The sequence below is a fragment of the Danio aesculapii genome, chromosome 13, assembly GCF_903798145.1.
Source record: "Danio aesculapii chromosome 13, fDanAes4.1, whole genome shotgun sequence".
Lineage (NCBI taxonomy): Eukaryota > Metazoa > Chordata > Actinopteri > Cypriniformes > Danionidae > Danio > Danio aesculapii.
In genome coordinates, this window is record NC_079447.1 from 13990640 (window position 1) to 14012958 (window position 22319).

General features: G+C 35.7%; 1 protein-coding gene across 2 annotated transcripts in view; it reads right to left on the minus strand.

Moving 5' to 3' along the window:
* The window catches only part of tarbp1 (TAR (HIV-1) RNA binding protein 1), a 41298-nt gene that overhangs the window by 2388 nt on the left and 16591 nt on the right, over positions 1-22319 (minus strand). The window contains exons 15-28 of one of the 2 annotated variants that reach the window (XM_056471137.1): positions 21507-21726; positions 19956-20144; positions 19658-19848; positions 18449-18520; positions 17332-17452; positions 17048-17158; positions 15219-15371; positions 14068-14154; positions 13778-13980; positions 10789-10870; positions 10530-10701; positions 7665-7844; positions 6254-6378; positions 4091-4227 (exon numbers count right to left, since the gene is read on the minus strand). In XM_056471137.1, coding sequence (XP_056327112.1) covers positions 4091-4227; positions 6254-6378; positions 7665-7844; positions 10530-10701; positions 10789-10870; positions 13778-13980; positions 14068-14154; positions 15219-15371; positions 17048-17158; positions 17332-17452; positions 18449-18520; positions 19658-19848; positions 19956-20144; positions 21507-21726 — 2043 coding nt within the window. Of the gene's footprint in view, positions 1-4090; positions 4228-6253; positions 6379-7664; positions 7845-10529; positions 10702-10788; positions 10871-13777; positions 13981-14067; positions 14155-15218; positions 15372-17047; positions 17159-17331; positions 17453-18448; positions 18521-19657; positions 19849-19955; positions 20148-21506; positions 21727-22319 lie in introns of both variants that reach the window. The other variant, XM_056471136.1, reaches the window with a different exon arrangement.

The following is a 22319-nucleotide window of genomic DNA, read 5'->3' on the forward strand; positions in this document are numbered from 1 at the left end:
GAGAAGCATATAAATAACCATAATCATAAAAAATAAACTAAGGAAGAGACAGATGTGCATTTAATGAATAATATGCATCACTTTCTACTTAAAGCTTAATTGATGAATTTTTAGGAGTACACAAAACGCTAAAACAGTAGTGTGTAAAACCATTCCTCAAAAATGCAGAAGTGTGAAAAAGTCAAGCTGTTTCGTCTGACCGCTGAAAAAAGAAACCGTATCAAGGAGCTGATTGAACTAATAAGCCAATCTTTTAAATAATACGTCTGCCTTTGGCTCTCAGTAGCTTTGCATGATAGAGATAATCAGGCATAATAATGGAGAGATTCACACACACCTGCTGTGCAGAAACATCAGGAGGCTTTACAAACACAAGTGATGCTGCAAGACCAATCAGCAAAACTACACACGCACGCACACAGAAGTGTGTGTTGTTTAACTACCTGCACAATTATTTGAGTTACAGAACGTGGTTTTTAATCCGTTTTGTGGGATCAGGGACAAGTTGGTCTCTCTGGGATTTTTGCCTAAACACACACACACACGCACGTACGCACGCACATACATACACACACAATCTAAGTGTGGTTAATATACTGTATAATTGCGGTTTCGGAACAAACAGTTGACGGGTTGGTTATATACAGTACATAACACATGGTCAACGTTGCAAAATGTCCATCATCAGCTATTTATTCCTTAGTTTATAGAAATGTACAATATTTCCCAGGGCAGCAAGGTGGCTCAGGGGTTAGCACTGTTGCCTCACAGCACGGTCGCTGGTTCGAGTCCCGGCTGGGCAAGTTGGCATTTCTGTGTGGAGTTTGCATGTTCTCCCCGTGTTTGTGTGGGTTTCCTCCGTATGCTTTGGTTTCCCTCAAAGTCCAAAGACATGTGCTATAGGTGAATTGGATTAACTAAATTGGTTGTAGAGTGTGAATGAGAGAGTGGGTGTTTCCCAGTACTGGGTTGCGGCTGGAAGGGCATCCGCTGCGTAAAACATATGCTGGAATAGTAGGCGGTTCATTACGCTGTGGCGACCCCTGATTAACAAAGGGACTAAGCTAAAGGAAAATGAATGAATGAATACTTCTCAAACTGAATGATGGTTAATGCTTTCTATATTGTAAATAAACCAAATTAAATAGAAATAAATGCTAACACTTTAACTAACAATTCACACCATTTACTACTGGCTTATTACCTGCCTATTATTAACATAGTAACTGTTTATTAGCACTTATAAAGTATGATCTTTTAATACATCCCTAATCCAATACCTAAACCCAACTACTATCTTACCAACTATTAATAATCTATTAAGCTAAACGTCTTAGTTAATGGTTTGTTAACAGCGTGAATTGTACATTAAAGTGTGACCAAATAAATGTAAACAAAAATACAAATAAATCATTATTAAATACGATTTAGAAAATTACTTTTAATATTCATTATGAAAATATTAAACTCAAAGTTAGTGATGATTTGTGCTTAGTTTTGACCCAAATAAAATAATACTGAAGCTGCTACATCACTGATCTCAGACTGCATGTTGCCAGATACTTTTAACTATGTATAAAATACAAAAGTTTAAAAAGAAATGCACTAAAGCTGCTGCGTCAGTGATCTTAAGGTTAATGATTGTTGATGTTTTTTTTAAATTGTACATAAATGAATAAATAAATCTGCAACATCACCGACTGAATCTCAGACTGATTGATAGCTGTTAAACTCCACATCATTCATTCATTTTCTTTTTGGATTAGTCCCTTTATTAATCTGGGATCGCCACAGCGGAATGAACCTCCAACTTATCCAGCACATGTTTTATGCAACGTATGCCTTTCCTGCTGCAACCCATCACTGGGAAACACTGCACATCATATTAAAAAAATAAAACCCAAAGCTGCTTCATCACTGATCTCAGACTGAAGGATGGCTGCATGTATAAATTGTGCGGTAATGTTGTGTGTTTTTGCTGATGAGCACTTGGCGAGTCAAGACTTGTGTTTAATTCAGAGGTGAGGAAATCTCAGAGGGAGAGAGGCGTCAATTAATCTCACAATGTTAAACTGCACCGTCAGCGCACACTATTCTCACACTGCTTCAGAAAGACAACACCTCTCTTCATCAAAGCCATCAAAACACATTGCTCATTTCTGCATTCTGTTCATATACAACCTCTAAGTATTTAAAAAATTAAGTCAATCGTGTTTTTCAGGATAAATATAAATCAAGTATTACTAAAAAGATGTGAGAAATTATGCATGTTTTGGCTTTTTATTTGGCTTTTTTTGTCTGACAAAAAGAAAACATCCAAAAAATCTATTTTTGTGTCACACTCGTTGATTTGTATCTGATTTCAATTACATAACATATTTTTAAAGGCTGTTTTCACAAACTATTTTCTGGACAGTCATAAACCTCTACTTTAATATAACTTACACCAAACTTTAGTTTTTTTCATATCTATATTCTGAAGGTTTTTACAGAGGGATGTTCATATTTAATTTGCCTGATAATATACCATTTTTTTTCTTGCAGTATTTTCTGAATTATGGGCTGTTTCTCAATTCCGAGAACATGTTGTTGTGACTGTTCTTGCCAAGTTACCTCAGAAGAACGAACTCGAGAGTGAAAACAGACAACGCATCCTGTGAGAAATTAGATGCTGCGTTCTTCCTGGTGGTCACATGACCTTCAATTTTTTATGAAAATTTTACAGCATTTATACAACAATTTATTGTTTCCTCCCTTTTCACAATATATACTATGCATAAAGACCTTACAAATATACATTGCACAATACAAATAATTTCAGCAAATAAACTCCCTTAATGCGTTTATTAAGATTTTCAATTTTCAAAGTAATGTTTACTTTCACCCCTTCATTTAGGGAAACTCCTGTGCTTCCCGCCCCCTTTATTCAGCCGCAATGACTTCTGGTACTTCTCAAGTGAGTTTTGCGCTCAAGTCTGCATCGACATATCCTCGATATCAAGAATACATCCAGGAAGTTTCACGCATCCTCAGTTCTTGCGGTCTTGAGTTTAGGAACTGAACTTTGGCTGTTGATGATGACGTTACACAGTCATCATCAAAAGGACGCAAGATCGCTGAAGAACGCATATTGAGAAACAGCCAAGGAGTTAAAATCCCCTCTCTAAAAAACCTTTGATTTAAATAAATACATAAATAAATGTCATCACAATATAGAACCAGAAATGCTAGAAATGTATGATGTTATAATACATTAATATATTACTATATGACATTATAATAAATTATATTTAATATTAGAAATAAATGACTGCATATTTAATTAAATGAGGGCTCATTTTCAAATTTGAACATTACACTTTAGAAATGCCATGTCTGCAATTCTTAATGTAGTCAGTCACTTTGTATGAAAGTATGGTGGTGATAAGCACTGAATGTAGTTTTAACCCTATTCACCTGCAGTGTTTTGCCCTGAAGGTCCCGTGAAGTGCTTTGAAATGTGCATTTTTTATTCAATGCATGAGGTAATCTCAATCTAAACATGAAGAGAGGGTGGGACATAGTGTAGCTCCTCCTCCTTTTTATAAAACAGCCAATAGAGTTTTGCTTTATCACAGCTCTGCCAGTAAGAGTGGTTGAGCTCAAGCACATAAAATGAGAAGCTTCTTAAAGGGGGTGGGGCATGTCAAATACTAGAGGTCATTTAATTGGTCATGTTTTAATGAGAAACCTTAGTTTGAGGTGATGTGAATAAAACCATTGATCCATTTAGGTGCAAGTGACAAACTACAAGCTTTACATGTTTAAATCAGCTTTATATCTTTTAAACGTGAATTTTGTCGCTTCTAGATATCCTAAACACTAACAATACTGATACTAACATCTAAAAAACTTTATTGTCATTTCATGGGACCTTTAAAAATGCACGAACATATTAGCATTGCACTGTGCTTTGCCAAACATTACTATAGTTGCTCTGCAAGGACATTTACTGATACGACTAAAAATAAAAACTCATATGACTGCAGTTAATGTGTATAAACAGTTTTTGGGGTGAGAATCTAGGCAGTAAGTTGGAGTTGTTGTTTACCCGAGCAGTAGGAGGCTTTTCTCAGGAAACGTGTAATCCTGTAGACTCTGGCTGTTGGATGTTTGCTCTACGCCTATTACCCAGTATCCCTCGCTCTTCTTAAGCTGCAGGAAATCTAACAACTCAGCAGGCTTCACCTGGAAAATGAAGGCAGACAACTTGAGATTTCTGAATAGCTTTATTAATCGTAATAGTTCAATAGCTCATTTTCAACATCTCGCCACATGAAATACGCTGGATTAAGGTGGCATATGTATTTTGCTGATGCATGTACACATGATTGATTATGATAAATAACATATCTTGATTTCATATCTAGGTTTAGTCCGGCATCAGAGGAAACATGTAAAATGACATATGATGCCATTTTGTTTATTACACATGCTTACTTTGTAAAACACAATATTTTTCATTTTCTGTACATCATTGCAATGCCTCTTGTCCCAGTTGTCTAAAATGTTCTGACTGAATTTCAGCTTCTAAAAAAAAAAAAAAGCAAAGCCTCCTTCAGAAAAGCCCAGAATGCCCCGATTGGCCAGCTGACACACTGTGTTAGGTGTGGGGTTGGGTATAGTTTGGGGTTATTTCAATACTTGTGCTGAATCGATACTTTTAAAATGGTACTGGTGCCAAAACGGTGCCTGAACCGATACTTTTGAGCCACAATATTATGGTGGATGACTCTAGAAAACTCTTTTATTTGACAAAAAAAGTATTTTAATCATTTTAATTTAACAATATCATTAAAATTTACATAAATTTAGATTTTATATATTTGAATTGCATTAATAGATTTCTTTTGATCATTTGTTTGTTCATTAGCATGAATTTAAGATTTGCATTATGCAGTTAACATTACATTAGCTTACTACGAACCTGTGGAAAGGCTGTCATCAAAATCAGGGAACTTCTTTTTTTTAGGTTTGCGGCTTGTGACTACAGTACATTTACATGGACATCAGTAATCTAATAATTTGCCTTAATCTGACTAAAACAATAATGTGATAGAGGTGTTTACAGGAGTTGCTTTTTGAATGTTCTTTCATGATCCTGTTTTACATGTTATAGCACATCGTTCGATTAACATTATTGCATCATCGCGCTATATGCGTTTCCTCCGCAGTTTGATGAAATTTCGGGTGTTTCATTTTTATTTTTTGACCTTAAATGCAGTTCGGTAGTTTCACTTTCATTCAGAAACATATTGTTTATGCCCCATGACAAACTGAGGTATTGGATGAGAATATGAAGTAAGGACTGGTGGAAGAGTGTTGTTTTAATGGAATTTGATATCGCATGCTGAATGGAAAGAAAAAACCTCTGCATTTCGCGATGCGGATGTGTGTGGTCCTTTATCTTTAAAGGTAATCAAAAATCGCTGATAACATGGTAGACTTTTAATCAGAGTATTTTCTCAATCATATTAAAATCGGAGTATTAGTGTCCTCAGTGAGAGTGCCAGATGATGTCGCAAGCTATCCAAGTGCATTTCTCTGCCTTTTAGTTTATTCCCTGTGCCCTCAAATTCTTCATCAAGTTTGACCCCTTACACGCAATTTTGTAAAACATCTGCTTCACGTTGCTGTGTCAGAATCCTTGCTTGTAAAATATAGCCATACTTTAGAAGCTTAGTTTAAGCAAATTTGCTGAACGTGATCATGCGTGTTAATTAATCTGAAGGGAGTCGCTCACCGGATGTGCTGTACTGTGCGCGTTAGGCAACAAGAACAAACGCCTGACATCGCCAACGATGTCAGTATCCCTCAAAGTTGTTTAGAATTAAATGTTTAGAGATGGTGTAACACAACGCGTACCTATGTGTGCCTTTGATGTACCTCTTAATGCTTCCTACGTTATTGTCGCAGCACCAGTGGCACCGAAATTAGGCACCAAAATTCATATGCTGATTCGGTCTGGTTCATACTGGTTACAAAGGTACTGGTGCCATATTGGCACCAGATTTCGGTACCCAACCCTAGTTATGTGCTAATGAAATTTAATCTGTTTGCTTTGAAAAGTCTCACTTTTTGCAATTCTTAAGAGCTACGTTCAAGATATGGTTTAAAAATCTTAATAAACTGAACAGAACTGACATGTATAAAGGCATTAACACACACGCACGCACGCATGCACACACACACACACACACACACAATCACTCACCTCCATCATTGGCAGCCACAATTCTGAAGAAACACTCAGTGCCTGAAACTGTTTGTCATTAACATGTCGTAAACTGTCCAGAACCAGAGATTTAGCCCCAAAGATCTCACAAGTTCTGCACAAACCTGGAACAGACACATATTATATTACACGTATAATATGTATATTAGAGATTTTATTTCAAAATTATGCTTTAAATTGACCAAAAGTGACAATAATGATACTGGTAATGTTACAAAATAGGTCACAATCAAATAAATGCTGTTCTTTTAAACTTTCTAATCTTCAAAAAACAGCATTGTTTTGCAAGACTGCTTGTAACTCTGTGATTTCCAGCTTAAGAATCATTCTTGTTACATTACATTTGAACATCTATTAATGTAAAATTCATATATTTGAAATGGCAGCTATTTTGCTGTTTTACGCATATAAAATCAACATGGTATGCATTCACTTCTGAGAGTCATAGTTGACCATTTTAATATTAAACCCATCAGTATTTTTTCAGTGTATTCTATCAAATTAAATGCACGAGAGCACATCAATATTTATTCATGAAATGCGACTGAGAAAAAAAAAACTGCATGAATGCATACTATATGCAGATCAAACTAACAATAACTGGCTTGTGCTGAATGTGATGAATGAGCCTTTTATGATGAACTTGTGCTAAAACTGATGTGTTTAGTGATGCAGAAGGGAAAATGATTATGTTAAATGTCTTTGTGTGGTTGCAATGATGACATTCAGAAGAAAACTAAAACATATCTTGATGAAAACAATGTCAGACTCACAGCCAGAAGAACGAAGTATAAATTTGTGTGCTCAAAATAAGTTGTCGGAGCAAAAAATAATTTAACAGCATAACCGTTTTCATCATGTGACACTGCAGGAATGGTCAATGAAAATTACATTAAAAAATTAGGCAGTTTGTTCAAAGTACACTGATATATTTTTTTTATTATTTAACAGCTTTTAGAAGCATGTAGAGCAAATTTTTTTTTAATTGGCACTGGCCAAAGTTTTCTTACTAAAAATAGAAATAATAAATAATTAAAATATAAAAATTAACAATTTTATGACTAAGTTCAAGATACTACATTTACTATAAGTAAATTATTTATAAATTATTTATTTATTTGTTTATTTATATTAGCATTAAAAGTATAATTATTAATACAAGTAATCCCGAAATATATGTTATAAAAATATATAATAATTTTTATTATTAAAATATATAATATTAATGTGCACATTTACTAAAAATATATTATTGTAATCTCTAATCATAGAAATCAAATAAATTTCTATGACTGCAATTCAACAGTTGTTTATAATTTGATTACAATTTAGCTATTTTCTGATAACCTTCCTCTTCCTAAATATTGCTACTCAAATTAATTAGCCTTACCGCCCAGATTGGTGGGCTTGTCAATGAGCGATGCGACTACCAGGAGGCTGCTGGTGAGTTTGCCCAGGCGTGAGGCTCTCTGCTGGGCCATGAGCTCTGGCTCCTGCTCCTGGACACTTAGCTTCCATGGGCTGATCTTCTTCTGCACTTCTGCCCAGCGCTCCTCCAGCTCCAAATCCCCTGGAAGACATTCAACACTTTAAAGTGTGGCTAAACAAATTGAAACACTCTAAAGATTCGATGCTTTTTAAAAAAAACGTACTGAACATAAGAGCAGACAAAATGAAGATGTCCCACATTCACAAGAGAGACATTTTACGCCCTTTTAAAAGATATCAAATGTGTATCTCCAGCAAAAAATAAGTGTCCCCAGAATGCATCTGTGAAGTTTCAGCTCCAAATCCCTCACAAATAATGTATCATAGCTTATCCAATATGTCCCTATTTGGGCATGAGCAAAAACACAGTTTTTTGGGGTGTCCCTTTAAATGCAAACTAGTTTCTGCTTTCCAGAGAGGGTGGAGCCTATACACGCTATTCTGACACTCCAGAAACAACAAAACAAGCTAATTTTGCACAGCCGATACACCAGAATTGAGAATTAGTGGATTAAAGCCTTACATGTTCAAACCAGAGTCAGACAATGATGGAAAAAAGAGGTTACAACTTGACTGTTTATGAATTACCCTGATTGCGAGCATTTTCAGAATAAATCTAACAGCAGCTCTGATCCAGGATGTGAATGTACCACTATGTCAAGCCCAGTGTGGATAGATAGTGCACGTTCACAGCATTCTTAAACGGACCACAGGGTAAAACCCAATGTGAGCTAATCAGGTAATGAGCTGAAAAACACCCTTTCAACCTACTAATCTGGGAACTCCCACTGATCTGGGAACACCCGTTACTGTCATGCAGAGATTTAATGGAAACATGAGGGGGTGAAACAATGTGACAAATTAGGAGTTGTTCTAATTCTAAAGGTTGGAAAAAATATGTAAACCGCCTAGAACATGGAGTGACGGTACAACACATGAATTTCTAGTAGCATTGATGGCAAAACTAACAGATAAACCACATGGATTAATCTTGGCCTGACTGTTAACCTGCTCTGAATATAATAAATCCCTGTAGTATCAGGGTTCCAACACGTTTATGAACAGCAGATTCAAAAACTTTCAAGGACGTTTTAAAGCACCATTCATATTAATACAAGCACCTTTGTAATTCATACCCCAGCATACAAAGCATCATGAAAGTCTTTACTGTCCTTAACATTTCACTTACACTTCATTTTTACTATTTAATATTTATTTTGTCAGTAATTTTGCCAACATTTTCATATTCAAAGAACTTAAACCTAATTATGTTAAATTCAATACTGGTAATAATTAAATGTGGTTTCTGAAATATTGATAAAATGTGCATTATTTGTCAGTGTTATTGTGCAAGATTTTTTATTTAATTCTGTTTTTGATAACCGAGTACAATTGTTGAAATAACACCCTAAACAAATTTTATTTCAAATTTAATTAAAGCACATTCAAGGAACTATGTTTGTTTTTAAGTACTTTTAAGAACTGTGGGAATCCTGCCTAATTTAGCTTAATTAAGCCTGTTTAAGATTGCTTAAAAATCCCAGCTTAATCCCTCATCTTGCTTTTGTGCAATCCACCTCTGGTCTCTGTGAATACAGTCAGAGACAATGCTTAAATTAGCCACATTAGCTGTATAGCATGCTAACAAACACATTCAGAAAGGACATTTGAAAACAAATCCAAAACAAATGTTAAGTATGCCCAACCAATGCAATCTTTGATGCTCCCAAGGTTTGGACCAGGTTTACATCTAAACAGCTAGAGGTGCTCGGCTTTATTCCTATATTGGCAGATTTTATTTCATTGGAAGACAAGATGAAAAGATATTCTCTATATGCCAGTTGTGAGAAAAAATGAGGAAGACGTAGAAGATCTCAATGAAAACGTTTATTCAGCATAGCAGTCTCAAAGTACACGGCAGTACTCTGGAGTCAGAATGAGCCCTGAACATTCTTAAACTCAAACCTTTAATACTGTTTTAGATGTTGCATCTAGACTTGCCTTTAGATGTTAATGAAGTTGCTCTGTGGCTATTGACCCAGCTGTTAATGCAGTTTCCACACCATTGATGAGATGGTTCTCTGTGCACCACACCTATCCCCATTCTACAATTGTTACCATTTGGTCAAGATGTAGTCACCTCAAACAATGCAGAGACAACAAACTGTTGACTTCTCTTTTTTATCGTAATTCAGCCCTTTCGGGAAATGAGCATCAATACACCATTAAGAGCAGAAGTTGGGTCGAGGCAGACTTCCTTTCTTATACAGTTATGGTGATTTTTATGATAAACGGCAACCCTTTATAACCTATTTTTACTTGCTTCTAAGTTCCCCCATTGATTGAATCCATTTAAATCTTTGACCTATTACCTCTTCCAAGCTTCTTATTCATTTATTTTACATTTAATATTATTTATTTATTTATCATCATCCAGTTGTTGTATTTTTACTATTTTGTCTTCTATTGTTCTTCTACAAAAGTTTAAAAGAAAATGTGGAAAGTCTTTCACTATGTCTGCCATTTCAAGCATTCATGTACTTTTCACTCAATTAAAAAAAAAAAAAAAAAAAGACTACTGGGTTTGTCCTTTTTTAAGTGTTCGGGGATTGATGATGCACCAGAGACCTGATTATAGTGCTTAAAAACGGAAGTAGTTGATTCTGAAAGAACAAGAGAAACCTCTGAAGGTGTCCAGTTTTGTTTGTGGTCTTCAGAAGTGTAGTGTGGTTTTAATAGCTCTTTGTCGCCCTCGTGTGGTGTTTACCTTTGTCCTGCTGGATCCAGTCTCCAGGCTGGAGTTCACTCAGATCAGTCCCAGGGTTCTTCAAGGGCAGAGCGCTGTTCGTTGGGAAGTCAACAAAACTCTCAAATTTCCATAGTGGGAGCCACTCATCTTCTGCCATCTCTGAGAGACGAGGAAAGATCTGGAATATAGTCTGGGGAAAGAGGAAAATGTGACGATGTTGGATTATAGGAGCACAGACTGACCGGCTCATGCAGATAAGCCTGAAGAAAGATCTCACCTCAATGCTGTAATCCCGGATTGGGTGGAAAGCACTGAAAAAGAAATGCTCCTGGATTCTAGACCAATTTTTCATTGCATTTCTGTGGGGTGAAAAAAATAAAAGTCCATGATTTCTCCAGGTTACTGGAAACCTGATAATTATCCCTGCAAGATGTTTTAAATCAGGATTACAGCGTTGTTTAGCCTATAAAGCATGATATAATAGATGTGAATATTCTCTCAAAAAATGTAATATTTTGCAGATGCCTTTTTGAAGCTTTTATGGCTCATATAGACAGATGTAGCAAAATATGGAGCTCATACTTGTTAAAAGAATTCTATGAACATGTTAATGTTAGTTCTCATATACAGTATTGTTCAAAATATTAGCAGACTAACCAGAATAATGCAGATTTTTAGTATATTTTTATTGCTACATGGCAAACAAGTTACCAGTAAGTGCAGTAGATTCTCAGAAAACAAACGAGACTCAGCATTCATGATATGCATGCTCTTAAGGCTGTGCAATTGGGCAATTAGTTGAAAGGGGTGTGTTCAAAAAATAGCAGTGTCTGCTGTTGACCGTACAAACTCAAAACTATTTTGTACCAATGTTTTTGTTTCTAGGATTTAGAAATCCTGTGAATCACTAAACTAATATTTAGTGTATTACTAACTAATATCTGTGAGGCAAGGAATTAACCAACTTATGTTATTCCACTCCATAATTCTTTAACAACATTCCACAATTCCTTTACATTTCTTGGTTTTGCTTCAGAAACAGCATTTGTGATATCCTCCCACAAGTTCTTGATTGGATTAGATTCTGGGGATTGGGCTGGCCACTCCATAACATTAATTTTGTTGGTTTGGAACCAAGACTTTGCTTGTTTACTAGTGTGTCTGGGGGCATTGTCTTGTTGAAACAACAATTTTAAGAGCATGTCCTCTTCAGCACAAGGCAACATGACCTCTTCAAGTATTTTGACATATGCAAACTGATCCTTGATCCATGTTATGCGAAAAATAGGCCCAACACCATAGCAGAAGAAACATGCCCATATCATGATGCTTGCACCACCATGCTTCACTGACTTCACTGTGTACCGTGGCTTTAATTCAGATTTTGGGGGTCACCTCCTTGGACCCCAAAAAAGAACAGTTTTACTCTCATTAGTGCACAAAATGATCCTCCATTTCTCTTTAGGCCAGTTGATGTGTTTTTTGGCAAATAGCTCCCTCTTCTGCACATGCCTTTTTTAACAGAGGGACTTTGCGGGGGGATTCTTGAAAATAGATTAGCTTCACACAGACGTCTTCTAACTGTCACAGTGCTTACAGGTAACTCCAGACTGATTTTGACCATTTTGGAGCTACCATCCTTTGCCATTCTGGTTATTCTTCGATCCATTTTTATGGTTGTTTTCTGTTTTCTTCCACGTCTCTCTGGTTTTGTTCCATTTTAAGGCATTGGAGATCATTTTAGCTGAACAGCCTAAAATTATTTGCACTTCTTTAAAGGTTTTCCCCTCTCCAATCAACTTTTTAATCAAAGTACACTGTTCTTCTGAACAATGTCTTGAATGACCCATTTCCTTCAAATGGTTTTCAAATGCGTTCAACAAGTGCTGGCTTTATCCTTAAACAGGGACAACTTGATTCACACCTGTTTTTCTTCACAAAATATACGACCTCACTGATTGAATGCCACACTGCTATTTTTTTGAACACACCCCTTTCAACTAATTGCCCAATTGCACAGCCTTAAGAGCGTGCATATCATGAATGCTGAGTCTTGTTTGTTTTCTGAGAATCTACTGCACTTACTGGTAACTTGTTTGCCATGTAGCAATAAAAATATACTAAAACCTGGATTATTCTGGTTAGTCACGTTGTACTGTTATTATTCTGAACAATACTGTATAATGCTAATTTGATTAATCAGAATAATTTAAGCATTTTTCTATTAAAAAATAAAGCTGCTGTTTAATATTTCTGCACTTTTTAAAAAAAGACATGAATAATATCAAGCAAACCCAAGTTGTTCAAGTCCAGCAATTGTTCTTAGTTAAATATTACTCACAAGATAATACAAACAAGTCATATATCAATTATTCTTATGGTAACTGAAAAAAATATGTATTTTTAAAAAACTTCAGATATGACAAAAAATGTCAAACTTGACTTCATCTGATGTTCAGATTATTGTGCAAGAAATCTATGTAAATTAGTGGATATTTAATTAAATAATGCACCATTTGTAAACATATAAACATAACATTTTAAAAAATTTGCAATACAAAAATGTTTGCCAAGTTTATTGTAATGAATAAGTTGGGGAATTATGGTGATACATATTAGATTTTTAAAACCCTATTCATCTGCAGGGTTTTGCCTTAAAGCTGCTGTGTTTAATATTTAAGCATGACTTGTGCATGAGCAGATTTAAGTAAAAAATAATTATAATGAATAATCAAGCAAACCTAAGGTGTTCAAGTCAAGCAATTTATCTTTCATATTATTATAATTTATCTTTAAATAAATTATTAACCTTTAAATGTTACTAACATTGTAAGTCATATTTTAAGTCATAAAATAAAAGATTTCACAACAAGGATACATGCATAGACCTATATAAAAAACTTTAAACAAAGGGTATTTGATATTGTATACCACAATTTTTACAGCATTAAAACTTATATATAATTGTTTTAATAATAAAAAATAATAATAATAATAATAATAACAATAATAATAATAACAATAATTTATATATATATATATATATATATATATATATATATATATATATATATATATATATATAGATAGATAGATATGTTATAATGCTATATATTGTATATATAATATTGTTAATACATATTTTTAAAAATACACATAATTTGTTAAATAATTATACTAAAAAGCATGCATTTTTATATTTTACATAATAAATGGCATATTACTAAAGATCCAGTAAAGTTTATAGGGTTGTTTAGTTTTCTCACCCGGTGTTCTGCATGGCTTCAGCCTGCTGTAAACAGGCCTGGACTACTGTGCTCAGTCCACCTAGATCTTCCTCCACAAGGACATGAGCGTCCTGCAACTCCCAGACCCTCTTCAGGGCGAGCAGTGCGTACAGTCGAACACTGAAGTTATGACTGAAACACCACTGCAGACTCACCTCCACTGCCCGACGCCACTGCCTGGCCTAACACACACACACAAACACACACAATGCTGACTACATCATCATGTTCACTCAAGACGAAATCAGATTCAATTACTGAAACGTCACCTTATCTGCCAGTTTTGGGAGGAGGACGTCCAGGTGCACAAGGACAGAGAGAAAAGTGCAGATGCTGGTTTTCGTCTTTTCATGATCCTGCAAAACAAGAGGAACTGCAGATAAATAAGACGAGACACTGGAGATTTCCATGCATCTGTCAGTTTTGAGATATTGGCCTTTTTGTGTGGATTTTGAGTGTTTTTCCCAGGCTAGTTAAAATCCAAAATGCATCTAAATATTTCTTTTGTCACACTTTGTAAATTAAAGTCTTTAGATTTCAATTACAAAACATATTTTTAAAGAATAAAAAAACTAATGTTGAAAGACATTATGTCCTAACAACTTGTGATGAAACAATATTCCACTGACAAACACACACACGCATATACATTATACAGACCCCCGAATTTTCATTTTATCTTTAAAAAGATTTATTAATATTCCTTTTTCAAAAAGAAATTCTGAAGGTAAAACAATTACATTTTCAAGCAGTTTATTCAAAATCAAAGCACTTTTCAAATGTTGAAAACACTAGACTAAGATTCATAAATTTCCAGCACACGTAAGAACTCTATGTCTCTATGTTCTGAAGGTTTTCACAGAGGGCTATATTCATACTTCATATATGCAACATTTTATTTTACAAAAAAATGTACCATTCATTTTATCGTGGCTGTTTGCAGTGTTTTCTGAATTATGAAACCAAACAATCTAATGCTCAGATTTTTGTTAAACATGCAAATTAGTGCATATTTACATTTACATTTAGTCATTTAGCAGACGCTTTTATCCAAAGCGACTTACAAATGTGGCCAAGGAAGCAATTTACACAACTATAAGAGCAGCAGTGAACAAGTACTATAGACAAGTTTCAGGTGTGTAAAGTCTAAAGCGACTTTACACACCTGTAATTTAATTTAATTCAACATTGTGTAGTTTGCATATTAAAACATGGAACATTTAAAATTTGCAATACAAAAATGTTTGACAGTCTAAAATGTACTGAAATAACTGGGAAAGTATGGCAATAAATGTTGTTTAATGCAGGGTTTTGCCTTAAAGCTGCTGTTTAATATTTCAGATGTAGAGCTGTTGTGAGGATCACTGAGGACTGGTTTTGTTTCATATGTGTGATGTTTTTGTAGGTTTGCCTTCCTCACCAGACTGAAGCAGTTCCAGAGGCTCTGGATGAGAGATGGGGTCCGCTGGAGGACTAGGATGAGAGTCCACTCGATCAGGTATTTGACGGAGGCTTGGTTACTGGAGAATCCAGCCTCACACACACGACTCAACACACACTCCGACACAAACTCCTGTATTTATTTAAATAGAATTTTCAGAAAATATATTAATATTTGTATAAGTACTTTAAAAAACTATTAGAGTGGAGAATTTGTACTTGTTTTCACACAATTTTATAAAATACATTTTCTGAAGAGACAGAAGAAAGTTTTTTTTACATTTAATCTGCTTTGTTAAATTTAGTAAAAACCTTGCTATGTATATGGAATAACTTTTTTTTATAAAAGTAATAAGCTCCGTGAAGCTTTGTGTTTACAGTGAGATTTTTTACAGCTGAGAGAGTTTTAGGTACTCCACTCACCAACATGCTGTTATAAATTCATTGTAAACTTCATTGTTGCATTAATAAAATATTATAAATACTATACATGGATGCATACAAAAACAAATACACATAGTTGAAGGTAAAATGATTACCTCTCCTATGAAATTGTTGTTTTTTTCATATATAACATAGAAAGGAAATAATTCACAGTAATTATATTTAGATTGGCTGGAATACTTTTTAAAATATATATATTTTTAGGTCAATATTATTAGCTGATTTCGATACAGAACAAACACTGTTGTCCAATGACTTGCCTAATTATCAGATTTGTCAGCTGCACATACATGATGTGAATCTCCCGTTACACCACATCCCAAAGGTGCTCTACTGGATTGAGATCTGGTGACTGTGGAGGTCATTTGACTAACGTGAACTCATTGTCACGTTCAAGAAACCAGTCTGTGATGATTCACGCTTTATGACATGGCACTGGAAGTAGCCATCAGAAGATGGGTACATTGTGGTCATAAAGGGATAAACATGGTCAGCAACAATACTCAAGTAAGCTGTGGCGTTGACACAATGCTCAGTTGGTACTAATGGGCCCAAAGTTTTCCAAGAAAATATCCCCCACACCATTACACCACCACCACCAGCCTGAACCGTTGATACAAGGCAGGATGGATCCATGCTTTCGTGTTGCTGATGCCAAATTCTGACCCTACCATCCGAATGTCGCACCAGGCAAAGTTTTTCCAATCTTCTATTGTCCAATTTTGGTGAGCCTGTGTGAATTGTAGCCTCAGTTTCCTGTTCTTAGCTAACAGGAGTGGCACCCGTGTGGTCTTCTGCTGCTGTAGCCCATCTGTCTTCAAGGTTCGGCTTTCAGAGAGTCTCTTCTGCATACCTCGGTTGTAAGGAGTGATTATTTGAGTTACTGTTGCCTTTCTTTCAGTGAACCACTCTGGCCATTCTCCTCTGACCTCTGGCATCAAGGCATTTGCGCCCCCAGAACTGTTGGTCACGGGATATTTTCTCATTTTCAGAGCATTCCCTGTAAACCCTAGAGATGGTTGTGCGTGAAAATCCCAGTAGACCAGCAGTACTCAGACCAGCCCGTCTGGCACCAACAACCATGCCACATTCAAAATCACTTAAATCACCTTTCTTCCCTATTCTGATGCTCAGTTTGAACTGCAGCAGATCGCCTGGACCATGTCTGCATGCCTAAATGCATTGTGTTGCTGCCATGTTATTGGCTGATTAGAAATTTGCGTTAACGAGCAGTTGGACAGGTGTACTTAATAAAGTGGCCGGTGAGTGTATTATAATAATAATAATAATTATAGATTCACCCAGAAGCTTTGAAAGATGTGAGCGTCTCTGAAGAAAGTATTAATATGCATGTGTGTGTCTCACATCTCTGAGCTGATGAAGCAGTAGCAGCAGTGTCTGCCACACACGGCTCTTCACTCTGTGCTGCATGGAGTTGCTGTAGTAACGCACTTTAGATTTGGAGATCTCTGCATCCTGAGGGAAGAAAAGAGAAACAAGAGGAAACTTTAATCAAAAACAGATGCAACAACCATGAGAAGGGTTTCACACACACAAACAAACACAAACATTGTTTCCATGAAGTGCTCTCTTTATGTATTAAACATTCAATATCCAGTAGAAGCTTTAGTTAGGAATTGAAGAGAAACCTTGATGAGCAGCCTCAGCACCAGCTCCTCCATCAGACGCTGGTGAGGATGATGAGACGGATTCAAGCGACAGAGAAACGCCAGGACACACACTCGAGGAAACTGATCATCTCTGACATCACTGCAAACCAGATCAAAATTAATGCAGGCAAATTCAGAAAAACACACACAAAGCACCAATGTATCTGACACGCTATTAGAAAATAAGCATTTGATATTTAGTTATTTATTTATACTGTATGTATATATGTATATATATATATATATATATATATATATATATATATATATATATATATATATATATATATATATATATATATATATATATATATATATATATATATATGTGTATACTTGCCTTGCCTATATATATGTATGTATATATGTATATATATATATATGTGTATGTATGTATGTATGTATATATATATATATATATATATATATATATATATATATATATATATATATATATATATATATATATATATATGTATGTGTATATATATATATATATATATATATATATATGTATGTGTAATATATATATATATATATATATGTATGTGTATATATATATATATATATATATATATATATATATATGTATATGTATATATATATATATGTATATATATATATATATATATATATATACACATACATATATATATATATATATACACATACATATATATATATATATATATACATACATACATACATATATATATATATATATATATATATATATATATATATATATATATATATATATATGTATGTATCTGTATATATGTGTATATATGTGTATATATGTGTATATATGTGTATATATATGTGTATATATATGTGTATATATATGTATATATATATATATATATATATATATATATATATATATATATATATATATATATATATATAGTCCACAGTGCTTAGAGAATGTAAATCTCTAAAATGTGCAAAATACATTGATTCAAGATGTAGTCATTTAGCGGCCTAAGACACACCAGTCTCAATAAAATAACTTTTTTTTCCATGTACAACAATAGACTTAAAACTCATCCTTGATTCCTTTTTATAACTCTTCAAAGATGGTGCTGTGTTTTACCTGCTGACAGCGGTGTTTGCTGCACAACGTTCACCAAGCTGCTCAACATAGCTTTGAACCTCCTGAACAAGCCTGAAAACAAGAGATGAATAATAAACAAACTAGAAATAAAAACTATACTGAAGAGTACCGTACATGTTGGCTACAATACAATAGTTAACTTAGAATTCATTGGTCATTGCCTGTAGTCTAAGCATGCTTCCTTGTATTAACACTAATAAAACAATCTGTTACAGGGATGGATCACACCAAAATAAAAATGTACTCACTATTTGCTCTAAAACTTTATGAGTTGCTTTATATTTTTGCCGAACCTAAAAGAAGATGTTTTTTTTTTCAGGGTTTTTACCTTTAATTGATAGGACAGTAGAGAGTATTGACAGGAAAGTGTGGGGAGCAGAGAGAGGGAAAGGATTGGCATAGGACCACGAGGCGGGAGTCGAACTGGAGTGCATGTGTCGACGCACTAAGCACTGCACCACAGGCGCCGACAAAAGATGTTTTGAGGAAAGCTGGAAACTAGTAACCATTGTCTTCCATTGTAAGAAATACTATGGAAGTCAATAGTTAAAGATTTTCAGTTTTCTTCAAAATATCTGCTTTTTTGGATCCAACAGATGAAGGAAACTGAAACAGTTTTGAAACAAGTAAAAGATGAATAAACAATGACAGTTTTTGGGTGAACTATCCCTTTAAAAACAGAGCACATACAAAAAAAATCTTCAATCTCTAAATACAAATATAAAGTATGCTTCAAAAATCTACACTAAAGGGATAGTTCACCCAAAAATGAAAATTATCTCCCCCAGGTGGTTTTAAACTATCATGAGCTTCTTTCTTCTGTTGACCACAAAATAAGATATTTTGAAAAATGCTGAAAACCTGTAACCATTCACTTGTACAGTTGAAAAACAATTGTGCTGCATCCCAATTCGTATACTTATGTTTTTATAGTATATACTATTTTGTGAAGAAATGGTTTCTCTATGGTTTGGCACAAACTAATTCCATTTTAGAATATTATATAGGACGAATAGTATGCGAATTGGGATGCAGCAATGGAAGTTAATGTGTACCACATTTTTCAAAATATATTCTTTTGAGAAGAAACTCAAATATGTTTTGAAGGGCAAGTAAATGATGACAGAATTGTGTATTTTGGGTGGGCTGACTCTTTAAAATAATAAAAATGTAATTTTTCATGCTCACCTCTGGTCTCTTCTGAACACCGGGCCGTAAATGCAGGCCTCGGTGAGGATGTCGAGGTGTAGAAGAGCTGAACTGAACACTGTGTCAGACTGAACACCATCTGAAGGTAACCACGTCTCGCAGCAGTGCTGGATCACAACATTAAACACTCCTGATCGGACCTGAGCTAAATCCATCAGCTCCTTCAAAACCTGATAAGCCATAAAAAACAAGCTTGTGGCATCACTACTAGAGTCTTCTTGATCATTTGTTGTGGATGCAAAGAGAGGTGGTAAAGTATTGCAGATGTTCTTCTGACCTGTTGTATGCAGGCTGTGATCCTGGGCTTCTGTTCCTCCGTGAGCTGCAGAAGCTGCTGGTGAAAAGCCAAGCGTACGAACGCCTGCAGTGTTGACCAGAAGTCATGAGGGTTTGTGCTCAGAGCCTGAACCACCTTCCATGAGGCACATATGGCCTCAACACACAGAGGCTCTTCACACTGCACCATCTGCTGAAGGAAAGCAGCAATCAGCTAAATACCACTTTACACTCACATTGTACAACACCACACAATTTTTAAATAATATTTATTAATTTTAAATATTAAATAATGTTTTTTAGGAACTTGTATATTCAAGAACAAAACATTGTATATCCTTGAATCATTAATGTAATTACTGTTTTTATTTATTTATGGAATGTTTGTATTTTATATTTTATTTCATTTCTAAAACTTCTGGAGTCCTATGTTTGGTTGTTTTGTGCACCAATGTGGAAAACCCTATGTACCATACATCTGTATGTAAATTTGGAAACTGCAATAAAAACGAATTCATTCATTCATTCATTTTCTACCGCTATTCCGGGAACTGGTCGTGTGGGCAGCAGTGTCAGGAGAGAACCCCAGACTTCCCTCCCCCCAGACATTTCCTCCAGCTCCTCTGGGGTGATACCCAGGCCTTCCCAGGCCAGCCGAGAGGCATAGTCCTTCCAGCGTTTCCTGGGTCTTCCCCGAGGCCTCCACCCTTTGGGACATGCCCTAGGTAGGTGTCCAGGAGGCATCTAAAACAGATGCCCGAGCCACCTCAGCAGACTTCTCTCAATGTGGAGGAGCAGCGGCTCTACTCCGAACTCCTCCCCGGTGTCAGAGCTCCTCACCCTATCAATAAGGGTGCACCCTGCCACCCTGCAAAGGAAACTCATTTCGGCCGTTTGTTTCCAAGATCTTATCCTTTCAGTCATGACCCAAAGCTCATCACCATGAGAGTAGGAATGTAAATTGACAGGTAAATCGAAAGCTTTGGCTTTCGGCTCAGCTACTTCTTTACCACAACGGACCGGTACATCGACCGCATTACTGCTGCCGATGCACCAAACCGGCCTGTCAATCTCACGTTCCATGCTTCCCTCACTCGTGAACAAAACCCAAAGATACTTGAACTCCTCCATCTGGGGTAAGGACTTCCTCCTTATCATGTTGGAGGGGTTTAAGTGCCTGAGTGATCCTAAGAGCTATGTTGTCGGGGGCAAATGCCCCAGCTAGAGTCTCCCAAGGCAAAAAGGTCTTAGGTGACAGGTCAGGCTAAGTGCGGTTCAAAAACCCCTTAAGAGTATAAAAACATCAAGGACCGTGACATTGCCCGTTATGGCGCAGCCGGGTCCCCCCCATGGAGCCAGGCCTGGGGTTAGGGCTCGTATGCGAGCGCCTGGTGGCGAATTTTTTCCCATGGAAACTGGCTGGGCTTAGCCCGAAGGAGCGACGTGGCCCAGCTACTGTCAATTTGACTTCCAGAAATTGAATTTTTTCAAATTTGACATTGGAACAAAGCAGATAAAACGTCACCTGAAGGGACCGTAAACTGCTACTCACCTGTGGTAAAACTGAAGACATGAAGTCCAGCACCGGCAGAACAAGATGACCAGGAAGCAAAGCCAGAGCCTCCACTGCTTCCCTCAAAACCTCAGCAGCTTCAGGAACCTGAAGTGTCCCATCAGACCTCAGGAGGAAACTCAGACATGTCCACTGATCCCGGATAAACTGAGCCACAACTCGACCCCAGTCCTTCAGCACGACACTGTCCTCTGAGTGACTGGAAGAAACACACATTCATAAATGAAGATGTGATGATGCTACATACTACAACATTCAAAGCAAAAGATCTTCTCTATACAGATTTGAAAGTATAATTTATATTTTGTAAGAAGCTTTTATTCAAGACCTACTATAATCTCCGCACAAAAACATGCAATATTTATTAAAATGTAAAATAAATATCTGGTGTTCACATATTGTGAAGGTCAGTTCAAAATGTCGCACAGATTAATTATGGCTTGTAAAACTTGCTCCTATTTGTGTGTGCCTGTCCCTTTAAGTGCAAATGAGCTGACGCATCCAGAAGAAGGCAGAGCTTTTAAATGCTATTCCAGCAGAAACAACAAAGTTGAAATGAATGAGAAATAAGCATCAGTGAATTAAAAGGCACATAGTTTACCCCTTTTTCCAGATTTAAGGTAAGTCTTTTTTGTCTCCAGAATGTGTCTGTAAAGTTTCAGCTCAAAACACTCCTCAGATTATGTATTATACCTTTCAGAAGTTTGTCATTTTTAGCTCTAAACAGCTTGTTGCAGTTTTTGCGGACTGTGTCTTTTATGCTAGTCCTCCCCATCCACCGTTCCATGTGCC